Here is an 18,336-nt window from a genome sequence, read left to right as displayed (position 1 = left end):
GGGGTCCCTTCCTGGGAGAGAATGGTGAAAACATTATGAGGTTAGGTGATAATACTAATAATGAAAGCAAAAAGTCCAGCAATAACAGAATCAAGTCTGCTGCTTTTTCCTGGAGCTTTGGGCCTCTGGACACATTCTCTGTTGAGTGATAAATTCTGTGGCCTGATAGTAACTGAAACTCCTGTGCATTCATAATGCAGTCTGTGGGACCATTGGGAAAGAGGAGTGCAGCCTTCTTCCTCCCTGTTCACCAGTCTGCACAGAGTACCTAGAAAATAACCATGCACTGTCAAGTTTGCTTTGATTTGGCCAACAGATCTGAGCAGTGCTTGGGAGGATGAACACGAGAGAAGAGTTGTTGTCTGCATACACAAAGTTTTCCTTTGGAGTGACAAAAAGGCAGGTGGTTTAATTTGGTATAGTACATCAGCACTGACTCCTGCTGTTTTGATCATTTCATAGACTCTGAGTCATAGGATGGCCCAGGTTGGAAGGGACCTCCAAAGGTCATCTCGTCCAACCCCCTCTGCAGTCAGCAGGGGCATCCTCAACTAGGTCATGTTGCCCAGAGCCCTGTCGAGCTTCAATTTGAGTATCTCCAGGGATGGGCCCCCAACCACCTTCCAGTGTTCCACCCCCCTCATGGTAAAGAACTTGTTCCTGACAGCCAATCTAAATCTGCTCTTCTCTAGTTTGCAGCCATTGCCTCTCGTCCTGTCACTGCAGGCCTTTGTAAACAGTCTCTATGTATACTTCTTGTAGGCCCCCCTCAGGTACTGGAAGGCTGCTATTAGGTCTCCCTGGAGCCTTCTTTTCTCCAGGCTGACCAACCTAAGCTTCCTCAGCCTGTCTTTGTAGCAGAGGTGCTCCAACCCCCTGATGGTTTTTGTGGCCAATCCTGTTGTTAGGCAGAAGCAGAAGTACAGAGCCTGTGGCTGCGGTACTGAACATGTAGTAAGGGTTTCTGTTCAAGGTGTTGCTGTGTTTCACAGAATTGCAGAGTGGCCTGGGTTAGAAGGGACATCCAGTCCAACCCCAGCACAGCAAGCAGGAACTCCCTCACCAGAGCAGGCTGCCCAGAGCCCCATGGAGCCCAACCCTGAATACCTCCAGGGATGGGACCCCAACCACCTCTCTGGGCAACCTCCTCCAATGTTCCATCACCCCTATGGCAAAAACTCAGCATCCAACCCAAATCCATGCCTCTCCAACTTCAAACCATTGCCCCTCACCCCACCAACACAGCCCCCAGCAAACAGTCTCCTTTTCCAGTCTCCATGCAGGCTCTCCCCAGGCACCGGAAGGCCACCACTAGGCCTCCCTGGAGCCCTCATAGCTCCCAGGAGGAACAACTGCAGCTCCCCCAGCCCACCCCTGCAGCAGAGGTGCCCCCAGCCTCCTCAACCACCCCCATGGCCCTCCTCTGGACCTACCCTAGCAGGTCCACATCATTCTCATGTTGGGGGGTTGACTAAAAAGTTGTCTCACAAGGAAGGACACTCAGCATGAGGTCCCTTCAAAAATACCAAGGATCAGGAATGTCTGAGCAGCCTCTGGGAAGGGTGGATGTGGCCATGAAGTGTGTGCTCACATGCAGCTGCACAACTGAGTCACGCTGTGCTGGCGGCCAGGCTGATGCAGGTCAAAGATGTGAAATGTCATTTTCTGGCAGAAAGGTCTTCAGTGTCAATCATGCTGTGAGGGCTATGGGTAACAGTTTCTCTTTTATTTACCACACTGGAACAAAACCAGCCCCTTAGTCTGTATTGTCCCCGTGAGGCCCAGTGCAAGCTGTTCAGCATCTTGACTTGCACTCTGCTGTGCTACCTTCCTGCAGTGAAGCTTCATTTGAGTGCAGCTTTTGCTCAGAGGAGGCAAAGCACTGCACAGGGCTGATGTTGGTCCTCAGTAGGTCAGAGGAAGTCAGACAGCTGCTGTATTCTCCTGGGCAGTGCAGGGCAGCCCCAGGCCAGTGCTTTTAAGGCTGTGAAGAGTCTTCATGACAGGTGGTTGAGAAAAACTGGGCAGAGAGGAATGATGAAGTGGCTCTGAGCACTAGTAATTATGCTAATCTCAGTACAGGGGTTGCTCCCAGGTTGGGATTTTCTGCAGTAAGGCCCCTCTGGGATGTTCTGCCACACAGATCTGACTGGACCGTGACAGGGATGGAGGATGCTGGCATTTCTTACTGCCTTCCAGCAAGCAACAGCTCAAGCATGCCTTCTTTGTGAAGTGATAGCTACATGGGTGGCTTGAGAGAAGGCAGATTTAGCATTTATCTGATCCCTCTCACAGTGATTACTGATGAAAGAGACACCAATGAGCCAGGAAGCTGCTCCATGCATGTGCAGCCAGCTGTGGGCCAAGCTCACCCCTTCCATGAGGGCTCATTGAAGTTATGAGTGTTGCAGCAGAGCTGTGATGCAGCAAGGATTAATTTTGATCTTGAGGGACACTGTGGCAGAGCAGGATAAACCAATAAGGAATTTGAACCATTTTATTGGGGTGTTAACATTGTGGTTGCTCATCTGAATGTACATGGACCTAGTTCATGGCTTGGACTAGTAGTACTTTCACTAGTGCTCAGTTTAGCTAAGGCCTAGGAAATTCTTTCCATTTAGCCTCTTTTCAAAAATATTTGCCTCAGAATAAGGAATTGGTTTAGATCTCCTCCTGGAGGGCTTTCCTGGAGGGAAATGTAACAGCTCTTTCCTGGAATGGTGAACAACCATACAAAACAGCACATACTTATTGCCTCAGGGAATATACATTCAGCATGTCTGCTAAAAATGCCAGGTTTAAAACTTGGCATCATTTCTATTCCTCACAGAAAACTTCTCTTTGGGAAGTAACATCACCTTTCAGTCTAGATGAGAGCAAAACATTTCTGTCAGCATCCACCTGGGAAGGCTTTGCACAGACCAAGGAAGCATTGCAAGTTCAGTGTAATTCCTTTACAAAAGGGGATTGTGTGAGTGCTTTGGTGCAGCAGAACCTTCAGGCCAAGGCCAGAGTTCTGATGTGCCAGCAAAGTTGCTTCATCAGGTCATAGGTTAACAGGTGGCTAGACTGGGTATGTGGCAGGGACGTTTTACCATCTTCATGCAAGTGTGCCTCCTTGTTTTGCAATCTTAGGTGAAACTTCTTGGATTGGACAAATTGCAATGCAATGAGCAGCACCAGCTGCAAGGTAGTGAGCCTTCTCTTGGGAAGATTTTCCATCATCTCTGGCTGCTGTAGGACAAGGAGCTGATTCAGGCGAGTGGAACATCAATGAGCAGTATAGAAGCTTGCTATCACTTTTGCCTTCTAAACACCTGAAATTGCAGTTTTCTGAGTTAAAAGTCCTTTTATTCTATTTTTTTAAAATTTACAAACCTGTGAGAGCAGGCATCTACAGAACTAAGAGCACTCTGGCAGACGGGAAAGCAAAAGAGAAGTGGATTGCTGTGGCCATGAAAATTTAACATTGCTACCCTTAAGTCTTCTAAATACTTAAAACTGTTTCACTGAGCAGTCTCAGATTTGAGTCAGGTTTGTGCTAGATTACAATTTGCACAAGAAGGAGGCTGTACTGGACAAACCATTCCCTGTAGTAACTATTTTTTAAGAGGAAATGTGTTGCCCATACTAGTTACTTTATAATACAGTGTCCTTATCTCAAAAGAACAAATCCACTTTCTCCAACAAATAGCCCTTTTTATGATGGCTCCAGCTTAGCTGGTTTGCACTCTCCCCTTGTACACTAACTTTCCCTCTGCCACTTCAGTGTTTCTAACCAATGTTTGCTTTAGAGTAGGATTTACTAGCAGTGGAGTAGTTGCTTATTCTGAAGCCTGAAAGTCAATGCAGAGCATGAGCCCTGAAAAATCAGGTTTCTTATTGCTTAGAGCAGCTAATAAAACCAGGAAATAAATAGTCTTTGAAAACCCAACAAACCAACCAAAGCCTCCCACACATTTCAGGTCACTTCAGCATTTATAAACTAAGTAACGTTTTGTTGGTTTGGCAATTACCAGCATGGATTAACATTTATTTTTTTGCTAAGTGAATTTGCCAAGACACTTTATTCTGAGGCAGTGAGCCAAAGCCAGATGGGACACGAACCAGCTCCTTCCTGCAGATGAGAACAGCGCCCACCTTGAGTACCACAGGGAACGGCTGTGTGGCCAAGCCACAGTGTTGTCACTGTGTCAGTGTCTAGTCCAGGTGAGGCATTTCAGGTTACTGTGTATCAAAACTTTCATTTCAGTGTTTGCAGTGCCCAACAGTGGAGTTGCAGCTGAAGTTCATTAGCAACCCACGTGGTAGGAGAGGCAAGTGGAAGTTAAAAGTACTAGGTTTTGCTTAATATTTTTTTGGAAAGGCTCAGCAACATTGAAGTCCCTGAGATCAGCAGGTTTCAACTTGGGCTGGACTGGCTGTTCTTGTCAGGGACGCTCACATACCCATTGCATCCTAATCATGTGCTGCACCTCAAGCTCTCTTCAGGCCTAGTGATCAAACAGCCCAGTGACAGGCTATTTTATTGGATGGGTTAGACCAGAAAATGAGCATGTGCAGTGCAGAGAGATTTAAAAAAAAAGAACTTTCTCCAAAGAGCCTTAAAGAATGGGTGAAGGAAAGGCTCACATGGCTTCCTAAGAACTCCAGTTCTGCACAGTAGTGTTTCAGCTCCAACCTCACGAAGATGCCCCCTTTTCAACAGTGTATCCTAGCCCTCTATGAAAGACAACAGGAGACCTCCCTCCACACTTGGTTGCCAGTGTTGCAGGACTATCACCTATTTAATCTCACTGCTGTGTCTCTGCAGCATGCAAGGTATAGGAGAAATGCCCTTTCCAAAAAGCAGAAGGGTCAGATTATGTTAAATTCTGAGGGTTTCTCTGCAAAAGTGAGTATGTTACCAAGCAAAGTAACTCAACTTGCCCTAACTCAATTCATTTTGGTGTAGGACTATCTGTACAGCAGGTTCCATACTTGTTGCTTTTGCCCCCCATCATGCAGACTTTGACTTTGGCCAGCATATCCAGCAGATTTTAAACACTTTATTTAATAAAAGTTAAACATACAAAACTGAAATTAACACACTTCGTATTCATAAAAATCACTTTCTCCCATTATAGGGAGAACCTTTCCTATGTATGGATTCTAAACTACCAGTTGTAGAGTTTAGCTTGAATTGTGACTCAGGTAACTGATGGACAATTTCCACCAATCAGTGCATCAACAATTGCTGACTTGACCTGATCTAGTTAACAAATTACAAAATGAGCTACATTAACATAATATACAGGGAAATAATGGTCGGGGTTAATGGACAAGAAACACCCTTTAATTCTAGAATGGGAGGGGGAAAAACAGTTGATGTACTCCTGTCCATTAACTCTGCCCTAGATTTTACAAAAATAATATCTACATTGTATACAGGGCTACCCATTAACTTCTTTAAACACATTACGGGTTCAGAGATGGCACCGCTACCGTCAGATACAAGGAACAGAGGAAAGCAAATCACAGAGAAAATACAGAAAGCAAGAGCTTTTACACGTGGGTTCCTGAAGAGAACAGAAGGGGCTCAGCAGCACTGCAATACAGCTGAATTTACAATGAATGCTAGGGCCAGCCAGTTATGTTAAGGGCAGGATCTTCAGACTGGCCTTTACTCACAACTAAGTGAGATCTAGGCATTCCTGTCCACTGTGCTGCAGGTCTACTTGACTGGAAAGAGGCTGCCACACCACAAGGTGTTATGGTGTCTTCCAGGGTATGACCTACAAGATCTGCAAGAGGGAAGGTGATGGCTCCTTTCCAAAGCACAACTGTGCTCCTTAAGTCTCTGATCCTTGGGGAGGGCTAGGGTGACTACTTTTCAAGTTTGCTACTGTGAAAATGCAGCCTCAATAGCTTGTCCTGTGTTTTTCTGATTACATTTCAGTAACTTCCCATGAAGATTTGATGAGCATTAAAAAAAAAAAAAAGAAAGAAAAGGTGTCTCCTCTGCTTAACTTCTAGCACAGGAAATGCAGACTGGCATTCAAGTTCCTTTGTTTCCAGCACATCAATCATCATTGGTAATAATGTTCTGTTGGCCCCATTCAGCCCCCATTTACAGCTGTACAAATCAAACTTCAGTGGATTTGTAAGGGAGTAATTTAGAACTTCCTTAGCAATTCCATGCTCCTGCAAGCTCTAATCGAGTCTATCTCTTTCCCAGAGCTGCAGCAGCTCTGTAGTGCTGAGCTTGTTGCAGAGACAGCAGACAGCACTATGACTACAAAACAAGGGAGGTTGTTAAGGTGCCATTTTTATACCACCACTTCTCTTAACAAAAAAAAAACACCAACCAAACTTCACTACTAGTATGAATGGAAGATTCCAGACATAAAAGCTGCAGATAGCTACTGCTTTCAAAGTAACAGGTAACAGCAGTTCATGAAAGCATTTACCTGCAGAATGGATTTTAATGCAACTACAAAAAAAGTTTAATGTTTGGGGGGGGTGTCAAATCAATATCTGGAGATTTAAGGCTTGTATCAGCTGAAGCCATAGTGATGGTGACAAAATGGACTATTTGCTATGTGCTAACAAATAATTTACTTTTAGAAAAATATAATGATAAAAAGATTAAGTGTAAAGCCCTGCAGAGATGAAATTCCACCGTTTTCCCCTGTTACTGAGGCATCAAATGCCTAACGTTGTATTTGGAGGTATCTTGATACTGTGTCATAGGTTTGTCTGCAATTCCACACGTTCCAACTCCAACCTTGCCAGTTACGCTCTCAGGGGAAGCAAAAATACTCCTCTTTACCTGCAAATGAAACAGAAAATACCATTTCTGAATAATTACTAACTTATTCTTAAAAAAACAACCACCCAAGCAAACATTACCCTTGAAACAGTTTCAAAACTCCCCACTTCTTAACTCCATAGACAGTCATGTTTTCTAAATGCTGGCTTATCCATGATATTCAGTCAGCAATGAAGACAACAGAGCTAGGAACTTTCTGGCACTCAAGTACTGAATGTAACCATGGTACTAAGGACCTTGGGTCAGGCCAATAAGAAACTAAATTTGCCTCTCTCAAGATGATTTCTAATAATTGTTCCTAAGACTGAAGTTTCACCACTCTGTCCAGCTGCTCTTGATCTAGCCATGATAAAAATTAAATAAGGCTTTAAAATGTCCTTGCAACCCTTCCTGCACTCTGCTTGCTATTCCAGGGCAATTAATTAGAGCTGTGTCTGCCAGGTCATAAACACAACAAGTGTTGAAGGACAGGCCACTCAGGTTCCAAGCTCCAACATGTAGACATGACAACTGACAGTGAGCCCAGCTTTCCAAGCTAAGTGCAAGCTCAGCCTCTTAAAAAGAGCAGCCCTCTGAAGTCATCCAGGCCTTTTAAGTGTACAAAATACCAAAGTGCACGCTTCAGAATCCCTATGACAATCCCTCCTTAAATTAAATCCTGCTAAAAACCACTCTCTCTCTCCCAGAGTGCCACACACAAGTGTAGTTAGTCACAAACCCAAACTAACCTGGCCTTTTTTGTTTTTAGAATAGGCTCTGTTGTTGAATTGCTGCCACTTGACTTTCTGGTCCTCTCGTTCCTGTTCAAGTTCTTTAATTCTCTGAGCTTTTTTCAGAGCTTTCTTCTTTTTATACTCTCGTTGCTGGGCTATCATCTCTTTTCTAGAGAGAAAGGAAAGAGACATTTTGTTTGTGCCTTTTCCTGTAAGAAACTAAAACTCGTTAGAAAGACATGCATAATAGTTTTCTGTAAGTATAGGACAGAAAAACAAAAGCTTGGAAATATTCTTCACTTGTAGGAAAAAAAAGTTACCCCCCCTATTCTTTCCACACAAACATTACATTGCTAGTTCATATATTTGGACATATGAACAACAACCATCACTGAAAAACAGCAACCCATGGGACTGGGTGCTCAGGGAAGCTGAGAATGTAACTGTCAATCAGCACTTTTATACTTCAGAAACGTCTAGGATTTGGAAAATTTAAGTAGCCTCTTCAAATGACAAGCCTAAGCTTTTCTGTAGGTCTGCAGGACTCCCAGGCTAAAAAGTATTGGGCAGGAACAGAAGGACATTATTTAGTAAAAGTTCAAGGAGTGGATCTATGCCATAATGCAGCACCTCTAAGAGCAGTATCTCTGGGAAGGGCTCATTGCCTATAACAAATTCTGAAACTGCACTGACAAAAACAACCAAACCCACCCTCTACAAGCATCTTCCCATGTTAGATACAGCAGGATATGGGGCAAAGCACATCTCCCCAGCTTTTTTTTTTCCCAATCTACGGCTTACAAACTTGGTATCTTGAGAGAGCATAAGCTAAGCAAAGCAAAGTTCATCACACTGTTTTGCCAGGATACGTACCACACAATGTCTGGTAGATTATTGTGGCTGGTATTATATGCTACATGGATTTAAGATCCTTTTTCAAACAAACAGGTGAAGATTTATGAAAGAGATGCACAATTTAAAAAATGAGGTTCTATTTCATTAGTTTCATCAATTTTTACAGCTGTGGAGAGAAAAAAAATCAAACAAAACCCCCAGATGAACAACAACAAAAAAAACCCAAAGCAGCTTTCAAACTTGTGCCTGTGTATCGCTTACTTGGACATGGGTTTGTTGCCACTGTCCTCTTTTGCTTTTCTTCCCTCTTCCACAGGCTTCAGGTTGAACAGGGGAGTCACTTCAGCGTTGCCATAGCCAGCAAATGTGACCGCAGCTGTTCCGTTCTCCTCATCTATTTCTTCAATCTCAGCTTCATAACACCTGTAAAGATATCATGGCTGTAAGCATGTGAGTAAAGCTTTAATATTCAGCCCTTCAACACCTACACTGTCAGCCAGCTAACAGCATAAAGTACAAAAGTTCATTTTCAGGGACAATACACAAATCTTACCAAGGGATTATTTGCTTAAAGGGACTCAAGTACAAAGACTGGAATCTGCTCTATCTGACCCTTAGCATCAAGAGGCAATGGCATCAGTTAGAGACTAATGATTAGTGCTGGGGCAAATCTAACCAAATACCCTGATTTGGTTCTAGTTCTGGAAGGTCATAGGTTTAAAAAAAAAATGACCCAGCAAACTACTGCTCTCACAGAACAGCTTTCAAGGAATTCAGAGAAGTTCTGAAAAACATTAGCACACAATACCAAAGCTTTGGTTCCATTTTTCTCTGCGTGACAAAGAACTAATGAAAAAATTAAGGGTTCAAAATATTCCCTCTTCAAAACATATAAAAGAAGTTTTCTTAATGATTTAAAATATCATTTTTTAAAATTTTAGCATGAATCAATCCAGTTCATACTTAGGTGCACGAAACTTTTAAATCAAAACTGACTATATAATAGGAATGAAGGAAAAAAAAAGGCAAGTGGTATTTCCCAAAATATTTTAAATTATTGAGTCTAAATTCAGTGAAAAAAAGAGAGAGATCTAAAGCAAACAGAGGAATAAAACAGAGATGCTTCAGGAACAATATTCTAGGTAACATTTGCTAAATTAATTTCTCATGCAATTTTATTGACCCAACATCTTGAATTGAGCTTCATTAAAATACATGGAAACCCAAACTGCATGAGGCAAAGGCATTAATTTATGGCTAGTTCCTCATGAAACACTGGTCACTTAAGAAATGTTGCAACAGAAGGGGTTATATAAAGCAACAGAATTAAGTCCAGTAAGATCCACTTCAGTGGACACTGGTACATTCTACCCCAACCTCTACTCCACTAACCCAATTTTTAAATCAAATGGTTTTGTGTAAGAACTTAATCTGTGACAGCAAACCTGCTCACTGTTTGGCATTGGGTAGAAAACAGCTGTATGAAAAATCTGTGTGTGGTTACTAGACTGTTAAACACAAGACTAAATCCAAAAGGTTGATTAATTCTGGTTTTAATTACACAGACATTTATTTCATGACTAAAAATAGCATTTCCATTTAAAAATTAATTTTTCATTGAGGCACAAGCTGAGACACAGCAAGGATTTTTTCCTGACAGCAATCAATAACATATGAATTCAATGACAAATTATGAATTATACATCCTGGAAAGCTGCTTTGACAGATCAATTCATGAAAGTTTGCCATTTATTACATTAGCAAATGGTACTTCACTCAAGATACCTAACTTTTATAATGTTAGTGATAAACAGGGCACTTCTAGAAAATGCCCCTACATCTCTCTGCTTTTATCTAAAATACTGACCTTTAATAAAAGAGAGTGCAAAGATAGCTAATATATTTCTTTCCAAATTTCTTTTTGCTTTTAGTCACCCTAGAGGCAGTTCAAACTGAATTAAAGTCTCTTACCATTGAACTATTTCATGTAACTGTTAGACAAGTTTTCTACACTTACTGTCCATCCTCACTCCATATCGCCATACACCTATCCCCGACCTTCCAGGAGTGACTGGGCAGAGCAGAAGCAGAACTGTCAGAACTTGTAAGAGTTTCCGAAGGTTGTGTTGAAAGGAGGTCTTTGGTTAATTCTATGACTTCCTATAAAAGACAAAAGACCCACAAAGAATAATTCCTTGAACTCTGTTACCACGCACATTTTTCTCCCAAGCTTACTGATTTGGTTTTACTGAAGTTGCTGTATTAAATTCACTGCTGATATTACATGGACTAAGTTTGGTTTGGCTTTTTAGTCATTCAAAAAACTGAATTCACTCATTGCTAATGTAGATAAAATGATGCATGGTAAAGCAGATAAAAAGATGTATGCAGTAAAGCTCCCCATGCCCTCCTCAACATTTCTAAAAGTCACCTGTTAGTATTTTTATAGCTTTTCTTTCTGGATGAATTGTTTATTTATAGGCACAGAGACACAGCTAGACAGTCTCAATAATTAACAATAAAACAAAAATCAATGTGACTCTGCACACATGGCTGCATGTGATGTCAGTTATTGACCAAAAAGCCCATAAGTGGGCAAAGCAAGTGTTCTGTAGCTGGCAGTTTCTTCCACCCCTTCCCCTCTGGGCCAGTTGGATACATTATAAATATATATATATATATATATATATAAAACCTCTAAAACACACCAAACTACAACTACAGCATTTCTAAGTGACTATTTTTCATTTTACTCAAAATTATGTGGATTGGCTGCTCTAAAGCACCTGGAGCCAGGGTGGATAAGTCAGTACATTCCACCACTGCTGCTCTGTAAAGCTCCTTCCTTCACAGAAAGCATTTAGATGCATAGTTAAAAAAAAAAAACAGGAGTAAGCAAAAGCCCCTCCCCAGATTCTTGTCAATCTTACTTTCTCACTCTGCACTATCAGGACCACTGGTTTTGACTAGTGTTACAAGTCAGAGGAGGCAGCACATAAAAGGCCTTTTAAACTTTCTGTACATGGCAAAGCGACTCAGCAGTCAAAGAAAAATACTTCTGTTTGAGTATCTTGGCATAAACCAGTCACTTTCCTAAGATTAAATATCTAAATGATGAACAAGATGAACAACATTCAACTGAAGCTCAGTGGAGCTTGAGCTTTCCTCCCAGTCTCATGTCCCATTCAGTTATGAGCATGCAAGTGTTAGGTCAGAAAAAAGTGGTAAAGCAGCCATTCTTCACTGCCCTAGGACTTAGAAGATCCTGAGCAGTTCCCAAATAAGTTAATACAACGTAAACTTATACATATTTTTATCTGATAAATTATACAACGGGTATGAATGGAACTAACAAGTTTGCTTGTGTTGGAGCAGTTAATGGCTGAATTTCCAACACCTTCCTAACAGAAGTTCTGTTCTTTTAGAGGAACTGCTAATAAGCGCAACAGTAAGCACAATCGGTAGTAGCTGTAAGCACAGAAACATGCTTCCAATTACTTCTGCTACTGTGGTCTCCATTCTCTGTACTACTACAGCTGACCCAGAACTGATTTTGATTATCAAGTTACCCAATTTGAGAGTGCTCTACAGGACACACAGCATTAACCTGATTTCCCCTCACAGATGCAAAATCCCAAACTATTCCTCAACATCCAGAAAGCTGCATTCTGCAAATCCAAGTGACATCATGGTTTGGAACAGGTATCTTGTTTCAGCAGGTCAACCACATCAGGCACAAGCTACCTGACAGCGAGTGATTCAGCTACACAGACTGTACCAGTAACACGAAACTGTGGACTTACTTTTGCCACATTGTAGAACTCAAATGTGAATCACTTTAGACAAGTCTATCAAGATAATTGTTTAAAATTTTATCAAGTCACTTACACACCAGGCAAACTTTTGGTAAAAATCTTCATCTGATATCTAAGTATCATAGTGCTAAGCACAAAAGAAATATGAATTTTATTGGAACTCATGAGGCAGTGCTGAAGTCTTTAACAGAACAGCTCGTTCAAAGAATTTCTGAGCACAAGTTAGACTGCCACAGCAACCCAGTACAGACAAGTGGGCTGAACAGCACAGCTTGCCGCCACATCCTTGTGTCACAAAGGTGTGACCCACAGAGAATACTAGTTAGAATCTGCCAACTTCTTTCCTGACCAACTGGTCTTTACAAACCAGGCCCAGCTCTACACTCCAGAACTTAATGCCCACAGATACCATCTCCAATTACAGAGGATGACAGCTACCATCAATTCTACTCGACACAAAAGGTAAGTTCTTGGTGGTTCTTGGATGCAGGGACACTGTCTTAGAAGTGCTTCAGTGAAAAAGGGAAAAGCTCAGTATTCACAAAAAATAATTAGAAGATTTTTTATCTTGAAACTCAGAAATAAGCTAAGTATATGAAACACACTAGTGCCAACCCTATTTACAATAGGAAAAAGGTTTCAGTAACATAGTAGCAATCCTTTGGACCAGACAAAAAGCTGTTGGGACAATGAAGCATCAAACCCATTTTTACAATTGTCTGGTTGTCATATATTAAGTCTGCAAAACATTGTCATTTTCAAGGTGGAACAGATGGATAGCAAACCTTTTGGGGACGAAAGGGTAAAGATCTTCCCCATTCTGTGCAGAAAGCTTTTAATAAAAAGTTTGCAAGTTGTCCTTTCACATCAATGATCTCTGCATATCAAAGACGAGGTCGTGTTGGTATCGGAAATATCATCCCATATGGGTTTTGCTGTGCATTTTAAAAATATAAAAATATACACATGCTTTTAACAGTGTACAATGAAGGACATTAAGATGATCTATAAAGTGCTTTGTGGGCACAAAGCCTTTGTCGTTTAAAAGAAATTCTAGAGAATTGAGGCATATTTTGGTTGAAGCATCACTTTTACTGCTGTTAACTCCATACACAACAGTGGTGAAATCTTGAACTGGGTGGTTTAATGTATTTATAGATCTAGTAGCTAAAGCAATCCACAACAGAAATAAAGCAGCATTTTACACTCTTGTGACAAATTTTAACAATACTGCTAGGGTTTTCTTATATGCCAGTGTGTCTTTATAGGCACAACAATCTAGAAGACCACTTATCAGTGTAAAATTAGGCTGGTGGTCTTCCTGCCACTGACCAATACCCTAAAGATCAGAAACGGCCTTTAGCTCTTAGGCTCTTAAATGTTGAAAAATCTGCAGGTGGCCAAGAAAGGACACAACTTTTTTCTTTCTTATAAAAAACCTTAACACAGTCAAGGCTTAAGTATACCAGGAATGCAGAGCTACATCCTAATGTCTGAATAGTCAACAATAGCAATGCAAATAAATATATTTTGGATGAAAGGATTTGACAACTCAAAAGCAGGCAGAAAACTGTAATGTTAAGCCCAACCATCAGCTTTAACATACTTGAAAGCAAAAACGAAAAAAAAAAAATCTGAGAAATAACTTAAAAGTAAAGAAATCAAGATAGTAAAGACAACTAGGGTGTATCTTTCATCACTCTAGCTAAAGCTTGTAGCAGAATTTCCTATAAACTTTTTCCTATAATTTTTTATACTAATACAAAAGAGGTTTACAATAGCTCATTTTTTTCCCAAACTAATCTTACGTAATTTTGTCAAGTTATGTGAAAAGTAATGAAGCCACCCAATGTCTATTTTCGTTGCAATGCCAATACTAGGAATCAAGAAACGCTTCCTAAAGACCGTAAAGTTTTGTCTACTCATTCCCTCGAGTTCTCACCTGTAAGTCTTTCTTCAGTTTTAGTAAATCTTCATTTTCTGCATTTCCAGATAAGGCAGCCTCGACTTGCTGAAGCTGAGCTTTGTAGCTAGCTAGCTGCTTAGCAAGGTCTTCTGACATCTGCAAGAAACACAACACATCAAAACAACAGGCTTGCCCTTTTTAATCAAGTACTGTCGTGCAAGTGAAACTGACAAATAACAGTGAGAATTACTAGTAAAGTATTAAAAACGCAACTAAGTTTCAGTAACGCACTACTCGAATAGCTGCTCACCTTGGGGTTTGTATTGTTCAGCTACTATCAAAACACTTCTAAATAAAGGAACGCTTAAACACGTGCCTGTGCATGCACAGGTAAAACATGTAACCAAGTACGAAACTAGCACGGCTTTTAGCCAGCGCCACAATAACCCACATCTTTCGAAAACTGCTGCGCACTAGTTTCCCCCTCTGCCTGCCGCAAGCCTCAGCAACGAAATCATCCGCAGCACCCGGGCAACTGCACTCCTGGTGTGCTCCCAGCAGCTAACCGCCCGGCGCCAGGGCCCCCGGCGGCAAGCCCTGCCTAGCGCCACCCGCTTCTTGTTGGATCGAGCCGCACGCCTCAGGGCGCCGAGGAACAGCGCGGCCATGAAGCCTGGCCGCTGAGGCGGGCCCCGCCGACACACAGGCCCAGGCTCGGGTTAAGCCAAGGCCTAGGCCCAGGCCTACACCTAGGCCCAAGTTTCCTCAGAGCGGTAAGGACGACACCGGCAGGCGACAAACAAGGAGGCGCGGCAGCGGCGAGCAGCCACCGATGCTCACCTCGGCGGGGGTACGGAGCCCGGACCGGCCGGGGGAAGAGCGGAGTGACGCCGCTCAGGGTCCCGTCGGGCCGAAGCCGCTTCCGTCTCCTTCGCCGGGGCTAGAGGCGGGGCACAGGGGCGGCTCGCGGTGCCGCTCGCGAGAGCGCCCCGCCAGCCACGTGACGCCGGCGCGCGGCGCTGGTTGGCCGAAGGCCTGCGCCAGTGCACGCGGCCTCCGCGTCACGCGGGGGGCTCCCGGCGGCGCCGCGCGGGGGCGGCTGCGGGCGGCTCGCGGTGTGTGTGGCTGCGCCCTGCGCTGGGCCGGCGGAGCGGCAGGGCAGGGCCGGGCCGGGCCGGGCCGGGCTCTTGTCGCTGGCAGCGTGCGGCTGGCCGGAGGGTGCTGGGGCAGAGTGCGTAGGAGGAGACCGGGGGTCCCCCGGCTGTTTCTTGGCCCGCGCCAGGGAGCTCGCTGAGGCTCAGTTATGGTCGTGGCTAGTCCGTGTGAGGAGAGGCTAGGAGCACGTCACACTGTTTCTCCTTGCTGCGGCTTCGCCGGGCCGGGTGCCAACTGCTCTGTCTCCCCGACGTGGCTGCCGAGACTCAGGTCCACGGTTAGAATGAGTGGAAGGTGCCGACGGCCTGGAAACTTGGCGCTTTTGAGCCAGATGTAGGCCTTTGTTCTCAGAGGAACGATGTCAGCTATTTGATGTGTAGCCGCTTGCTGCTCTAGGGGGCCTGAGACTGCGAGCGCCTGGTGGACACGCTTGCTCACAGCTTTGCTTGTGGCCATAGCAAGCAATGCTCACTGGCTGCTTAAGTCATAGTAGACCAATGCAAAGCTCAATACCAAACAGTTCAGAAGAGACGAGGTTCCATTATTTGTTCTTACAACAGCACGGCAAAGGAGGAGGAAGAAAATACCTTTTTCAAGCTTGTGACAGAAGGAAAAACACTTCCTGGTGGAAATCCTGTGATCGGCCAGCAGCCTGTGAACTAGGCAAATTAAGCACGCACCCAAAAAGTGTCTTAATATTACCAGGAGGATTGGTGTCTCCTACATACATCCTGTTCCTTGTGGTTGTCGGCATGCAGGCCTTCACAGGAAGGTGACTTAAGTTGGACACTGTTTACATATGAAGTGTCCTGTGACGCTTGGTTTATGTCCTCAGAGGATATCCTGACCACGGACAAAAGACGTTTCTCCAACTGTCTGTGTGACTTCATCATTACAATATACTGGTCACAGGCTGCTTGTCAGTGAAAGGCTGAAATGAAGAATATCTCATAAAGGAATGCTGGGAGGCAAGTTGGTTATAACATTTGGCAGAAAAACAGTGTGGAGTAGTCAAAAACATTTAGTTGGCTAAAAGCTAAAGGTAAAATTCCCTTTAAGAGATTTTTGTGGTTTCTTTTTCCTCTTGGATTATTTAGTTTGGGATAGTGCCTCTTTAGGCGCTGTTTCATTGTGTTATTCAAACACATTGTGCTGCATATCAGAAGAAAAGCCAGATTATTACACCACTGACCTTTAACAAATTAGGAATTTCTTATTAATTGCATCCTTTGCCTTCACATAATTATTTTTCCTGTGTTTTGACTGAAAAGGCTCTTTCAAACTGTATTGAGGAAATCCTCAATATAAGCAGGACATCTTCCAGCTATCTTATAGATTAAAATGTTAAAACTCTTGCATTTTACAGTTCATTAAATGGCTGGTGTTAGGAAGAATCTCTGCAGAGGAGCACATTAGCACTGTTTTAAATCAATATATCTATCTATATATAGTAAAAAATCTGTTTTTCCTGTATATGTTAGGATAGCAAAGCACGTCCAGGTATGTTTGTGCTATGTCCAAATGTTTCTAATTCTGTTTTGTGCTTTCACCTGGGGAGCAGAGTAGCTACCAGAACTGTATCTCTTCATGAATCCTTTTTGTGAGAAATGTATACACTGCAGTGCAATGTTACAGGGTATACATAGAATTGAGCTCCATTATTAACTGTGTAGAGTGGCTGACACACCAGAAGTCTCTGTTGCCATTTAGCAAGACTTAGTCCAGAGAATTGGACAGAGGGGAAATTAATGAAATTGAACAAGGGCAAGTGTAGATTCTTGCACCTGGGAAAGAATAACTCCAGGTATCAGTACAGGTCGGGGACTGACCTGTTGGAAGGCAGTGAAGGGGAAAAGGATCTGGGGGTCCTAGTTGATGCGACATTGACCATGAGCCAGCAATGTGCTTTTGTGGCTAAGAGGGTCAGTACCATTCTGGGGTGTATTAGAAGGGCTGTGGATAGTAGATTGAGGGAAGTTCTCCTCCCTCTACTCTGCCCTGATGAGGCCACATCTGGAGCACTATGTCCAGTTTTGGGCTCCCCAGTTCAAGAATGTCATAGAACTGCTTGAGAGAGTCCAGTGCAGAGCCACAAAGACGATTAAGGGAATGGAACATCTCTCATGAGAAGAGACTGAGGGAGCTGGGGTTCTTTAGCTTGGAGAAGAGGAGACTGATGGGTGACCTTGTTCATGCTTATAAAGATGTAAAGGGTGAGTGCCAAGAGCATGGAGCCAGCTATTCTGCGTGATGCCAAATGACAGGACAAGGGGCAATGGGTGGAAGTTGAGGCATAGGAAGTTCCATGTAAACATGAGGAGGATTTTTTTCGCTATGAGGGTGACAGAACACTGGAACAGGCTTCCCAGGGGAGTTGTGGAGTCTCACTTTCTGGAGATACTCAAAACCCACTGAGACATGTTCTTGTGTGATCTGGTACAGGTGATCCTGCTCTGGCAGGGGGATTGGACTGGATGATCTTTTGAGGATCCTTCCAGCCCTTGACATTCCGTGATTCTGCAATTATTTACAGGCTAAATGTTATACCACTGTAATACTACTACAATGTAATTGATACCATCTTTCTGAAATTTATATATCACATTTCATCATGTGTAGAACTCTGTAGTGTAGTTTACTGCCAAATGAAGGCATGTGAATTGATGACAAGACTTCCTCACAAATGCCATAGAATTTGTTTATTTAACTTAGGAAGAAAAGGCAACTTGATCAACTTTTACCTAAGCCAAACTCTGGCTATTAACATTGAGGTTCTCAGCTATAATTCCTAGTGGGAAGCTGTCTAAGGAACATGACTGTACTTGGGGGACACTGGGGAAAGTTAGTGTAACAGGAGACTCTCCCCATGTGGGTGCTGTGGAGCAGTAGTTAGTGGAGTGTGGGGAGTGATACTCTAGTGAAGGCCACAGCTTGTTGAGAAAGTGAGGTTTCTAAGTAACCATGATAGCAGGACAAGCCTTGCGGCTCACAAAAGGACTACCTGTCTTCAAGACAAACTAATTCACAGTTTGAAGAGACAGTGATGCAGCCTGCAGTCGTGCTTGGCTTGTCCAGGAGGTG

The 18,336-nt window shown here is 43.2% G+C and overlaps 1 protein-coding gene and 1 long non-coding RNA gene across 2 annotated transcripts; one reads left to right on the top strand and one right to left on the bottom strand.

The window, feature by feature from the left end:
* The first annotated feature begins 3,269 nt into the window (after positions 1–3,269).
* On the top strand, positions 3,270–14,471 carry LOC135175945 (uncharacterized). Its single transcript, XR_010302512.1, has 4 exons — positions 3,270–4,209; positions 8,696–8,829; positions 12,565–12,656; positions 14,187–14,471. It is a non-coding gene; the product is annotated as an uncharacterized LOC135175945 (long non-coding RNA).
* Positions 5,029–15,069, bottom strand: SMNDC1 (survival motor neuron domain containing 1). The gene is made up of 6 exons (XM_064144418.1): positions 14,941–15,069; positions 14,137–14,256; positions 10,397–10,539; positions 8,641–8,802; positions 7,540–7,693; positions 5,029–6,811 (listed from the first exon to the last, which is right to left on the bottom strand). The coding sequence occupies exons 2-6, from the start codon at positions 14,254–14,256 to the stop codon at positions 6,674–6,676; spliced, it is 717 nt and encodes a 238-aa protein (XP_064000488.1). The 5' UTR covers positions 14,941–15,069; the 3' UTR covers positions 5,029–6,673.
* Positions 15,070–18,336: the final 3,267 nt, after the last annotated feature.

Source organism: Pogoniulus pusillus, chromosome 6 (assembly GCF_015220805.1).
Source record: "Pogoniulus pusillus isolate bPogPus1 chromosome 6, bPogPus1.pri, whole genome shotgun sequence".
In the NCBI taxonomy this organism is placed as follows: Eukaryota; Metazoa; Chordata; class Aves; order Piciformes; family Lybiidae; genus Pogoniulus; species Pogoniulus pusillus.
Note: the sequence above shows the minus strand (reverse complement) of the source record. Positions and strands in the feature narration are given on the sequence as shown.

Bases quoted from the DNA above. Each gene is read 5' to 3' on its own strand.
- SMNDC1 (XM_064144418.1), bottom strand. From the start codon at position 14,256: ATGTCAGAAGACCTTGCTAAGCAGCTAGCTAGCTACAAAGCTCAGCTT. The intron at 8,803-10,396 runs GTAAGTGTAGAA...ATATCTTTACAG, and splicing joins ATATGGAGTGAGGATGGACA to GTGTTATGAAGCTGAGATTG. The intron at 7,694-8,640 runs GTAAGCGATACA...CTTTCTCTCTAG, and splicing joins GGCAACAAACCCATGTCCAA to AAAAGAGATGATAGCCCAGC.